General features: G+C 48.4%; 1 protein-coding gene across 5 annotated transcripts in view; it reads right to left on the reverse strand.

Annotated features, from left to right (window-relative positions):
- The window catches only part of SPTBN1 (spectrin beta, non-erythrocytic 1), a 196,064-nt gene that overhangs the window by 1,436 nt on the left and 181,474 nt on the right, over positions 1 to 13,154 (reverse strand). For 4 of the 5 annotated variants that reach the window (XM_079940620.1, XM_079940622.1, XM_079940621.1 and 1 more), the window contains 7 exons: positions 12,490 to 12,574; positions 10,482 to 10,678; positions 9,257 to 9,369; positions 8,468 to 8,531; positions 3,927 to 4,165; positions 2,292 to 2,465; positions 730 to 772 (listed from right to left, as the gene is read on the reverse strand). In XM_079940620.1, coding sequence (XP_079796746.1) covers positions 730 to 772; positions 2,292 to 2,465; positions 3,927 to 4,165; positions 8,468 to 8,531; positions 9,257 to 9,369; positions 10,482 to 10,678; positions 12,490 to 12,574 — 915 coding nt within the window. The other variant, XM_079940624.1, reaches the window with a different exon arrangement.

Here is a 13,154-nt window from a genome sequence, read left to right on the forward strand (position 1 = left end):
GGAAGGCTTGGGAACGGTGTGTCTGCCTGAGAGGGGAAAGCAGTTCCCAAACGAACCTCTGCTTTGTCAGGACAGTAGTGAACATGATTGAACGCTCACCAGAATTCGGTTTACGGTACCTGAAGGTCCCCACTCTAGTATGTGGCCCTACAAACGTGGACGAGCTGGAAAGACTGGTCTACAGTAGGGTGTCAGGTCCCACCCTAGAAGATGCTTTTTCTTTTCCTTTTTTAAACTGAAATATATTTGACGCATAACATTGTATAAATTTAACAGAAGTTGCTTTTTTCGAATTTAAAGCCCTGCATACGTGTTGTTTTCCCATCGGCTGACCCTCTCTCCTCTCAAGGAGGAGCACAGCCATGCAATGGTTGGTTAAAGGCAGTGGGGTGCAGTGGGTACAACGGGGAGGCTCCTGACTGGGCTGCAGGATCCACACCCAGTCCTGGGACCTGCTCCCTGTGCTTCACCCACAGTTCTCCTCCGCGGACTTCAAGGGACCCTGCACTAGGTCTCCTGCTGCGGCGGGAGGGCAGTGAGATGACATTCACCGCCTCTGAGAGGTACAGGAGAACTGAACACCTGCCAGCGTTCATGACCGTGGAGGCCAGAGGCCAGAAGCCACCACTGGATCATGACTTATGTGAAGAACATCGTAAATAAAGCTCATCGGGCCACCAACACTTGCAAACGTCTAAGTATCTGAAAAAATGAAACTTAGAAACTTACATCGTCTTTGGCTTGGAAGAGGTACTCATTGCCGTCATTTAGTCTGTAATTTGAAGGAAGAAACTCAGTCACAATATAACTTAAGGAAGAAAAAAGAAAAAAAATCCCCCAACTCTCACGTGGGATACAAGCAGGCCGCGGGAATCACACCAGAAATGCCTGTGGGAACCCTGCACACGTCGCCCACTGTGCCGGGGGCCTGCACAGGCCCAGCAGCCGCGCCCCGGGGCATCAAGAAGTCATATAATTGGGCCAATATGCACAGGTAATGTGGGTGTTTCAATCACTGGAAGGATTCAAAAAGCTCCGAACATGTCAACACCTGGATCTGTTGTGGCAAAGACCACTGGGGATGACTGATCACTGCTCTAAACTGAACGCAGAAGAAAGCTCTTTAAAACCCACGGGCCCTCCTGAAATTCTGCCACTGGACTTACATCCCCCACATTAACAAACACCAGGCTTTCTGAACTGACACCCAGAAAAGTTCTTCTAGACTTCTCTTCTCATACACCTCTCAGAACAAAAGAAACTGCCCTGGCCGGGCTATCGCTGTGACACGGAGAGGACGCTGGCTGGGAGGGCCCCTCCTTCTCTGCTGCATCGAGAGGAAGCTGGTGTTGCCGGTGCAGAGGAGGTAAATGCCCTCTGCCGATATCCCGACGCTCTGAAGCTGCATCAAGGAAGTACAAAGTGGGCGTGCAGCCAGGGTGGGTGCCAGGCTGGCCGCGCCTGGTCTTACAGCGTGTAAAGCGTCCCAGGTCCCTGGGGCCTGCCTCCAGTGCCCGTCCAGGCTCAAGGAATCACCCCATTTGAACTGCTCTCGTTTGTGGTCCTTGGCCTCATCCAGCTGGCATGAGGCTCACGTGTAACTGAGGACCAAAGTTTGCTTTTCAAATCCCAAAGCAACAGATGAAGTTAGTATCAGACTAAGTATCGTCCTAACCACTAACATGTTTACTTTTCATGCTTTTAAAAGAAAAACGGGTTTTTCCTGCCCATTTCCAAGTACAAGCCGAACTTCAGAGCTTGGATCCACTCTGTTGGGAGTCGTATGTGTTGTACAGGGTAGAGACATTTGGAACTGAATGGTTCCAGAGGCATCTGGAACATCCGCCGGGTGAATCAGGGGAGCACAGGGCCCCTCCCGCCCCTTCCTGTTTTGTCTCCACCTGGCTCCGGGATGACTCACTTGACCCATCTCCAGATAAGTCATGAGCTAAGAACAGCATCTCCTGGGTCTGGAATAGCTGCAAAGACGGGGAAACTATTTTTCTAAGCTCCCCTTAAACTGTGAAATGTGACTAGCTCACCTTGTCTCAGGAAACACTAAGTTCCAGCTTATAAAAAGGAAAGTTCCTTTTCTTCCATGTTCAGTTGTGCCATTAACCGGCCACAGAGCCCAGAGATCCTAACCAAGACGTGTGCCTATCCAGTTTGTCACTTTGTTGGTGATTTTTTAAACAGCAGAGGAGGGGAATCAACCGATCACAGCCATCTATCTAAGAGAACCAACCCCCAGAGTGAAAATAAACACACACCCACTCTCTGGCAACGCTCACCTTAGCTTGAACACGTGTTTCTTCTTTTTGTAATCAAGGGCCACTTCACAGATGGCTTCTTTCAAACTCACAGGGACCTCGCTGTGGTAGGGAATTCCGGAAGCAGCTGTCTTTGCATCTTTGTAGAAACCCATTTCTTGGTTATTTATGACACAGTAAACATTGTGCCAGGACCTGAGTAGTAAAGAAAGGAGTTTCAAGTTTCTGCCCCACACTCCCTTCAAGAACTAAGGGTCTGATTAACACGAAAATGATCCTCGCACAACACGGCATGATCCCCTGTTAAAAAAGCCCTTCCTAAATCCTGCTAAAAATACGCAATGGAACAAAATTCCTCTGTGGACTCCCAAGACAAGACACGTACTGCTAGTGGCAGGTTTTTTGTTTTGTTCTGTTTTGTTTTGCGGTACGCGGGCCTCTCACTGTTGTGGCCTCTCCCGTTGCGGAGCACAGGCTCCGGACGCACAGGCTCAGCGGCCATGGCTCACGGGCCCAGCCGGTCCGCGGCATGTGGGATCTTCCCGGACCGGGGCACGAACCCGCGTCCCCTGCATCGGCAGGCGGACTCTCAACCACTGCGCCACCAGGGAAGCCCTAGTGGCAGGTTTTTGAGGGCCACTTCTCACTCTGAGTTTGAAGAAAACCACAGTGCCCTCTTTCATTACATAAAGGTACTCCTGGCTCTGACGGGAAAGACTTTTGCTGGTGTTTGGTACACTCTTGTGGTAACAGGGTACAGGCCAAGCTCCCTACTGGAAACATGCCTGTCCTTAGGCAGCTCTTCCACCTCAGCTTCATTCTGTAATGAAGTGGCCTGGCAACGTGACAGGGAGGGGGAGGCAGACCCAGGGCCACTAGCACTTACGGTACACTGGCTGAATTAGAATAAGGTAGCCTTTCCCCCCAGGGTACAGCAAACTGTCCTAATATACCGCTTTTATTAGAACAAGACACTTTACTGCCACCTGCCTGTATTAACAAATAAATCTATAATGTCCCCAATGTGGATGGCAGCTCTTAGATGGGATTCCCTTGTACAGTGTACAACCTGTACAACCGTACATGGTGGTCCCAGGCAGTTTAGTTTACTGGTTAAGCACACGGGCTGTGGCATCAGATGAGTTTTACCCTAGCTGTGCCATTTACTAGGAAGCTACACTGAGTGAGCTTTCTTAACCTCCCAGAGCCTCAGTTTCTTCATTTGTAAAATGGAGATAATACAAGTAGGGCTACTGAGAGATAATGAATATAAAGACTGATATGGAGATAAGGTAGGGGAAATGGTGAATGTCTTAAAACATCCCACAGGAGGGAAACCACAGTGAAATCATTTCACTCTAGGGAAGACTCCCCCACCTCAATCTAGCCATATTCCTTCTCAGGAGGAACTACTAAGGCCTCTTCTTGCTGTTCCCACACACACACACGTAACTCTTCCTTCTCTTGGTGAATAAAAAAGCACTCTACTGCCGCTTCCCAACGTCAGTCCCGAGGAGGATGTAACGCCCGGGAAGCTACAGAACAAATCAACCACATAAACACACACTCCCCTTTCGATCAAGAGTGGCCCACCCCCAGCTCTTAATGGGCCAGCTCCCCCCCCCCCCGGGACCGCCTCAGCCTCTGTGCTGTTACCTGCTTGAGGCCTTCTTATTGTGGGCCTCCCACTCGTGCTTCCGATTCAGGAAGCCTTCCATCTGGGCCAAAGGCGTCTCCTGGGTCCTGGCCGGCAAGGTGGCAGCACTCTGGGCCGGGAGGGCAGTCTTGGCTTTGCGCTCGGAGGTGGGAGAGGGGATGGGGCTGGACTCTTTCGAGCTTGTCCTCTGTTCTGCAGCGCCATTGACCATTTCGCTCGTGTCCACCGTTTCTGCCATCTAGGGACAGTGGAGAGGCCGTTCAGCTAACCCTGCGAGCCCCCGGGGTGACCACATACGCTCTGACTCGCACACGTGGCTGTGTATAAATGCCTGGCACAGATCGAGGCAGTACAGTAAAACCATTGCACATCCCACAAAGCCAGCTGGACACCAAGGACATTAGAAGGTGGGAATGGATTAATACCCGCCCGTTTACGGGGAAATGAGAAAAGCGAAATGCCAGGATGAGTTTTACTGCACTCTGTTCCTCTGATCAATCCATTTTCTCTAATAGAACTCAGATCATTTCCTCTTATGGTTACTTTAAAACAAAAGGACAACAGTTAACAATCACACATATTAAATATGAGAGAGTGGACGTTATACAGCAGCCACCTTACAACCAAGGACGCCACCAGAAGGGCTGGAAGTTGAAGCGAAAGGGCATTCACAAACAGATGGATAGACAACTCTATCAGAACTACACGGCATTCCCCCAAAGTCAGACAAGAAAGACCTTTGGTTTCTGAAAATGCTCTCCGGCTCTCCTCCCACCACCCCTCGACACATCGTCATAAACACATGCAGAAATTAGGACGGCAATCATGCATTTCACATCTACCACCCCCGTTAGACTTTGGAACTTAAGAGCTGGAAGGAAATGAGGCAAGTCAACGAACATCAATTTAACCACATCTGCCGAAGTTGTATCGTGAGTGGGTTGTAGTTTGTGTTAAAGGAGCTGGAAAAGCCAATCACAGTCACTCAACACCACACGGCTATTTACCCCCAAACAAAGACAGAACCAGGGCCTTCCCCATCACGTGTTGGTTGATCACGGTGCCTTGCTGCACTGAGACGAGAAAGCCCAGACAGCCAGGCTTCCAGCGGCTCTGACCCTTCAGGCTGGAGACGTCTTCGGGAGCTGTTCCTTCCCAAGCTCACTTATACTGTAACCCTCATGGCTTTCCGGCTTGGGAAATGCAGTAGGGTCTCCATTCATTATCGCTTTCAGCCTGTGTGCCATCAACTGTGTACCATGAACTGAAGCGGGCCCCTGGCTTGGTACACCCAGGGCGTGGGATTAGCGAGTTACTAAAGCTGGGTGTGGCTGACGCTTTAGTGGATTACAGACAACCTGCACCCTTCGTACACGGACAAACACGGAGGTGTCAACGGCACGCTCATTAGATACGTCCCCCACCTCTGCTGCCCAGAACCACGTGACAGCAAAATTAGCAGCGACAGCCTCAACAGGATCAGTGGGAGACTGGCCACCACCACTTGAACATCCGATATGTCAACTCTCAGGAACTGGGATGTCTCCGTTGGGCCTTATCTAAGTGGTGGGCTGGGAGTCAACTTTATACTCTGTCTATACAAACTATTACTGTCAGCAGCGGGGTTTAAGGTAAGACTAGAGGCTATGCACTTGAAGGGTGTTTGTGATTAGAACCCTTTATCCACACAGCAACGTGGAAAAAGGATTCTTAGGGCAGAATGGCCTAGGGAGGAGATGCATGGTGATTATCCTGGCCTTGCAAGTGACGGCCTGTCGACCAGTGCTTATAAGGAGTAGGCCACTTAAATATCTCTCTTGCTTTTCCCTTTGAAAGGAGGGACAAAGGGGAAATAGTAACCAAAAAAACAAAGCCCCCGAGTCAAAAGTGAGTGAGTGGATTTTAAGGCTGACACATCTGTTCTAGTGTGAGATTTCAGGAAACTTCTGGTTGGGAGGAAGTATGAGATCGGTCTGGAAGGCCTGTGCCAGGCATGAGTCCAGGGAGACATGGGGTTAGTGTCTATAGAAACCAGGTTAAACAAAAAAAAATTAGTGCTGCAGGTGTGACTCAAAAACTGCTAGTGACAGCAGTGACCTGGATAGAGGAACGTTTACTGGAAAAAGGCTAAAATTTATCATACTTGGTCCAACTTCAAGGTAGGTGACAGCCAGGGGAAGCCCCTTCTGGGGGACATTCTGCAGCAAAAATTTTTTTCTTTAGAGTTAGAAGGAAAGAGAAAACCCCAAACCAGTAGGCAGAGATAATTAATGTTTATGCAAATGAATCACTAACCAAGAAAACAAGGAAAATAAAAGGAACAAAATGAATTTTAATGGACATGTGCTTAAGCATGCCAACAGACAACACGCCACTAGAGACAAACATCAAAAGCAAATCGTAGTGCTGTGACCAAACAGTGGGTACATGTGGATACACCCCTACCCCCACCCCACGTTGCTTCTCTTTAGCGATTAGTGGCTGCGTACACCTGAGATACTTCAGTCAGGAGGTGAACGTAAATGCAACGTGACAACTAGTAGCACAAGGAACACCTGATTGGTTTTCTAAGTGCAAGAAGCAACACTACCTTCAAGTTCATTAACTTGAGTCTCTGCACCGTGACTCAGAAGAACGAAAAGAACTTTTCTTCTTCTGATACAATCCAATTTCAATTAAAACTCTGTCTGGCAAGCTACAATTAAAAAATCTAGATAAAAATAGGCATGAGAACAAACGCCGAAAGCATCACAGCACTCCTTTCTTTCCTGTGTGCTTATGTGGCTTTGTTTTGTTTTGTTTTGTTTTTGGTCTTCTGAATACGAAAGGCATAAAATTGGGTATTAGCCCTCACGATACAAAATTTAAACATATATATATGGACACATCACATATATACATATAGATCAATGACACATATCATTTGGAGCCAGTTAACACATGTCAGGGCTCCCTAATCACCAAAGATGAAGCAGTAGTTTCTTTTCTAAAATGAATTTTGGTGAGTTTGAAGGCAGAGACCCAATAATGGTGCATACTACTCCCAGAACATAAGAAGCTTGGCATCTATCTATATACCCATCTACGGTCGCAAGTAGATAGATATGTACATAGAAATGAGGAAAAAACAAACAAGATGCTATATGATGTTATCCTGACAAAAGAAAAAAAAAAGACATGCATCATGAAAAGACAAATTAGACTTAACTCATGGAGAACACATATCAAAACAGGTTTTCTGATTCCACTAACATCTAAATATGGCAAATGAGCAAGTGAATGTCTCACAAGGCTTTGATGTAATATGGACTTGGTTTGGTGAATAGAATTTCGTTAAAACATTTTCAAATCCCTGCTGGTGGTCTGATAAATGTCACCCTAAACGACTCTTTATTAGAGAGCTTCACAGAAGGACTTAGGAAAACGAAAAATGAATCAGAAGGTCTATACGAGACATACTACAGAGACGCTGAAGGACTTCTGGAGCCTGGAGGCAGGCAACAGCTCCTGGGGGGGTTCCCCCAAGTGCGTCGTTCAAGTAATCAGGGTGAACCAGAATGGCTTTTGTTCCATTTGTTTGCAAAATTTAAACAGTTTGACACCCTGAAGTCATCAACTGAACGGAGAGGCGTGGAGAAGTCTGGTAGGCAGGCTTCCCCAACGGGCCGAGAAGCGCTGCCACACTTGCCACATCCCATGTTCCGGCGGTGCCGACAGTGACCCAGACAGAGGCGGTGGCAGCAGTCAGTGGGCCCCTGACTCCTGAGGCCGGCTGCATTATCTGCTGCAAGCGAGCCTACAATTCTCGGTTCAGGACTTGGCAGAAAAAAATAAAGAGAGGACCTGGTTTGTAAAAAAGTAATAAATGATCTGAGGGTCTCAAAACTGTTCAGATTCTGCACCTAAAGTTTAAAAAAAAACCTTCCCAAGTAGATTCAACCTTTTTTTTTTTTATCATTTTCAATAAATGAATGTATCCTTCATGGAATGTTACACAGCTGACTCTAGGTTTCAATCTTAGTACTGGAAGTCTCCCTCCTCAATTCCTAGTAAACTACTGCAGGTTAATAACTCTGTAAAGGGGGCTACGTATAGTGCAGGACTGCACCCTGTTAGTATAGCTGGATGTGTCATACCTGTCAGATTCTAGTTTTCTTCTTCATTTTGCTGTAATCTCATTTAATTTCAATTACTCACGTAAGGCTTTCGCTGCAAAATCTTAATAAAGTAAAAAGCTCACGATAAATAAACAAAAAATACGTATGTTGCTTTCAGGCAACTGAGCATCCATCAGTTAAAAAACTCAAATAAACATGAATTAAACGCAAACAAATATGAAACCAAGGAAGGCTATGAATTAAGTAAAATTTTTAACACTGTGGGTGAAGTGGAAGCCAAAAGGTCAAACCAACAGGATTTGGAAAGAGTGGTTCTTGACAAATGGTAGCGAACTTCACAGTCCAGACCACGGCTGGTCACTGGCTGTCCGTCTGCTATTAAAGTTTTTGTAGTTTTGGTAGGTTTGAGAGCGGTAACTAACCCGTGGAGATCCCTGTTCAGCCGGCAAACCATTCTGGGAAACTTGCTCTCCTTTTGAAGCATCCCTGTTGGGGAAGGGGGAGAAAGAAGACAGAGGAGAGAAGAGGAGGAAAGGGGGAAGGAGGGAGGGGAGAGGGGAAGAAAAGAGGAGGAGAGAGAGAAGAAGATGGGGGAGAACACAAGTCAACTTCATTAGAGCCCTTCTCTCAGGAAAACATATGCAGCCCTCTTTCACATGACGTGATTTCTTTCTAAAAACTCTTTGTTTCAAATTGACTCTAGATAGAGAGAGTAAGACCACAGGCATCCCTACCCATAAAGGTGGCATTCAGGGTTGTCATGGAGCTTGGACCCCAGCAAAATAATCAGCCTTTCAGAAATACAGAGTAATTTTTGCCCTTCGTGTCAAAGTCACCCAGAACTTTCAGAAAGCATCACCACCCAGTCACTGGCCTGAAATCTGGGTAGTTCACTCCATCCATTTACTCATGTGGAAATTCTAAGTGTGTGTGTGTGTGTGTGTGTGTGTGTGTGTGTGTGTGTGTACACACACGTGTGCACAGCAGAGATGGTTGCTGTCGACATTCCACTCCCGCTGCCAACATTGCAGTGTGACTGTGGACAAGTCACTCTCCTCAAATGTTACCCAGGGGTGACCGTACGGAGTCTCAGTAGTCTTCAGAAGTGACTAACAGGAAGGGCACATCAGCACGGGCTTAGAAAGTGTGCTCCCTAAACCTCTCCTGTCACTGAAGCTGAGACTGAAGTGGGCGGGCTGCCCGTGACTCACCACTGCTGCTGGGACTCGGTCTCCTCGGAAACCTTCGAGCTCGGCTCAGGAGAAGGCGGCCGCCTCTTCCTCTCCTCTTCCTCTTGCTGTCTGCGCACTTCCAGTAGCTCCAACTGAGGGAGAACACGCTGATGTGTGGCAGAACCCCAAACTCTACCTCTTTTAAGGGGAGGGCTCCAGGCAAACCCTCCCGTCTGAGTGGTCTACGCTGGATCACGCGGGACAACCAGAAGCTCTGACATCCTAAGCAAAATCTCGTTAAGGTGACAGGAACTGCAGCTACAACCCAGAACCACAGGAAACAGAGGCCTGAGTGATGAAACAGATCCATTCTACGGGATGGCAGAAGCCCTGCGAGTTGTGTGTGCCCCTGGGATAGCGGCTTTAGTTTCTAAACGAACTCTGCAGCTCTCAACTTTGCTGAGGAAGAAAGCACCTGAGCATGAGGGTCCGTGCTGGACTTCTCATCAGAGGTCAGACCAACACCACTGAGTCAGAGCTGCAATAATTCCCACAGAGGCTTCTTGTGCTGCGGTAGGGATTCAGGTTCAGCCAAACCTCAATAACACGTTAATAAAAGCCAGGAGACAGACTAACTGGAACTAAGCCATTTCATGAGCAATGTATGCATGTACACAAAGTATTCCGTTTTAACACACATGTGTCCAGGTACATTTTAGATGCCCACGACTGTAGAAATCGGGAAGCACACCACAAAGAATCAGCTTTCCACCAGGAGTGCAAGTGTCTTGGGAGAGAAAAGACCAGTTGAGCAAGGCCTGTCCTGAGGCCTTTATTTTGGCAGAAGAGATTATCAGGACTGGGGAGAGTTTTCAGTGGTCTAAGATCGAGCTACTAGTGCTTGACGGGAATTCTAATCCTGAAATCGGAAGAAAACTGTAAGGCTATGCTCCCTAGAAACCACGGCTTCTATGAGGTACAGGAAGAAAAGCAGATCAAAAGAGAAAAGCAAATCCCAATCGATCAATCCCCAGACAGAAAGTGACCACAGACCTAGGTGCCCAGGAAGTGGTGGTTGAGGGGGCAGGAGCCCCGGACCATCTCCCCACGTTCTGTACCAAGAGAAACACCAACTCCAGGAAGATCCTTACTGCTTTTAAAATCAGAGCGATGGCCTGAGCTCCCTAGCCTAGGAGGTGAGCAGGAAGAAGAGGCTGCCCACAGGAACCAAGGCAGAGCACCCCGGCTCCCAGGGCCCACTTACTGTCGTCAGCCTTTCCAGGGCGGAGAACCTCTCGTCCCAGGTCGCTGCAGACTTTTCAAAAGCCTCGTGGCGCTTGATGAGCTTCTCCACCTCGTCCACGCTCTGGCCTATTTCTCGGCTGGACAGGTAGGGCTCCTGTCCGAGCAGCCAGGCCTCGGCCACACTGGCGTCCCTTGAGAACTGATGGACCTCCAAGACTGCACAGGGAGCCAAGAGTGAGTGTGGGGGCAGGGTGACTCGGGAGCTCAGGGAGGTGCTGCCCTCTGCTGGCAGCTGCCGGCACAACCAGCTTACAGTCTAGTCTAGATCTGCGCTGTGCCCATAAACGTCATGTGAGCCTCACGTGTACAGCTGTAACCTTCCCAGCAGCCACATTCAAAACAGGTGAAGCTGATTTCAAATGCATAATTTAGACAACCTGATATAGCTGTTATTTCAACACCTAATCAGTATAAAAATTAACTGAGTTGTGTTACATCTTTTTTTTTTCTCCTGTCTTTGAAACCCGACACGTGTTTTATACTTGGAGCACATCTTAATTTCGACCAGCCATGTTGCAAGTTCTGAAAAGCCCCATGTGGGCCGTGGCTACTGTACGGCCATGCAGGGCCAGGAGGTATGCTCTGCTCACTCAGCCCTACTTCAGTGAGGTAAGCCCCAGAGCCCTGAAGAACTCACAATTTACATATAACCAGGTTACTCTGATGGGACAGCCATTCACCAATCACCCTTTCTGGGGTGGCAGTGCCATGTTTTACTTCGGGGGGTTGAGAGGCAGGGAAGGATCTGGAAGCAGTAGGGAAAGTAGGGACAGTATGGGCTAAGGCTTCTGCTTTATTCATTCTGTTCCTCCACACGTGAGGAAACGCAGCATGACCTCTACCCACTGCAGCTGTGAGAAGGCAGGCCAGACCTCAGCTCTGCCTGCGCTGTGGCTGGCATTTTCATTATACCTTAAGCAGCAAAGGTTGGGGTCATTCAGGTAAGAAGACGACTGCGGGCAGCACTGGTGTCACCCTGGTGGCCTCCAACACGGCACAAGGAGATGCCCCCGCTGCTCGAGAAACTTGTCACCTCATCAGGAATGCCCAGCATGCAACCTGGTGCCTAGCTCACAGTGGAGTGTAATCTGGGTTTTGCTGAACTGAACTGAACTGAACCTGCCCTGGGGGCTGGCAAAACTAACAGACCAAACCCTCATCCAAAGAATGATCAAAAGTGGGATTTCTTTTTCAGAAGAATTGAGATGCCTCCACTAGGTCTCTTATACACCGTTCAGAAAAGGCCCCTTGGATTCTGCCTCTAGAAAGCACTCCTGGTGCCTGAGAATAAGGTTATAATATAATATAAGGACAGAGCCCGGAGCCCCAAACACAGAATGGCAAAGTACGGTAAATAATGCTTCAGTTGGGCTACCCCTGCAGTTCATACCAATCGTAAATGCTCTTCCTGATCCTGTATATTATGGACTCTGTGTTAGCTCACATATTCCTTTATAAAATGAGATTAAAAATAGGCTCTACCTCAGAGGGTTATTGTGGGAAGCCAATAAAGAAAAACATATAAAACACTTAGAATAATGCCCGGTTCACTGCAAAATCTTTATGGTTGTAAGCTTTCATAAGACCTAACAAGCCAACTTTCCATCTTCTTGACTCCACAGTAACAATTCTCCTTAAAGATAACTGGCGGAGAAGGGGCTCCTGTCTGCACTCTCCCAGAGGGATGCCACATCCTGTCGTCCCCATACTGTTCCTACACACTCAGACCCCACTCACAACACTGAGGCCAATCATGAGATGAAAGATAATGAATATGTCACAGGGAACTACTTAAAAATACTTATTAGCATGAAATGGTGAAACAGGATATTAAAAAAGCAGCATTCAGAAAGACTCCAAAAATCATTAAGAGATAACATCATATCAAGTCAATTAAAGCAGGTAAATAAACTGGCTTGCTTTCAGTGGGGACCCAAAAAGAACAGAGAGATTAGGTACATCCTTACTCAGTCTTAACCATTCCCATCGGTCTTCCCACTTGTCAATCATTTCTTTCCTCTTTTCCGTCAACTGCAGTAACTTCTCCTTGATCTGTGAGAAAAGAGGACCCCAAGGACATCTTAATAGAGTAGATCACATCCTCCTAGTCTGACCCTTGATGGGCCACATTGCGGTACGCGGGCCTCTCACTGTTGTGGCCTCTCCCGCCGCGGAGCACAGGCTCCGGACGTGCAGGCCCAGCGCCCACGGCTCACGGGCCCAGCCGCTCCGCAGCATGTGGGACCCTCCCGGACCGGGGCACGAACCCGTGTCCGCTGCATCGGCAGGTGGACTCTCAACCGCTGCGCCACCAGGGAAGCCCAAGAAAAACACTTTTTATGTAGAGACCACCACTAAGGCAGGAAAGCTCTAAGGACTGCTCAGTTTATCTGCGTACTGGGAGAGGAGAGAAAAGCATGGCGACGTTCCTTCCAGAAGGGGCTGGGAGGAAGGCCGGACTCCACCCAAAGCTGCTCTGTCGTGAGGAGGCCAACAATGAATGCACTGAGCCCCCTCCAGACTCCGGGGCTCCCTGTGGCGAACACACTCAAGTTAAGAGCGGGGGCCGGCGAGAGGGGCAAAGCCCTGAGCTCTCGGAGGCCTCACACTGATAACCACTCCCCTCTGTGTC

The sequence above is a fragment of the Stenella coeruleoalba genome (genome assembly GCF_951394435.1).
Source record: "Stenella coeruleoalba genome assembly, chromosome: 13".
NCBI classification, from domain to species: domain Eukaryota; kingdom Metazoa; phylum Chordata; class Mammalia; order Artiodactyla; family Delphinidae; genus Stenella; species Stenella coeruleoalba.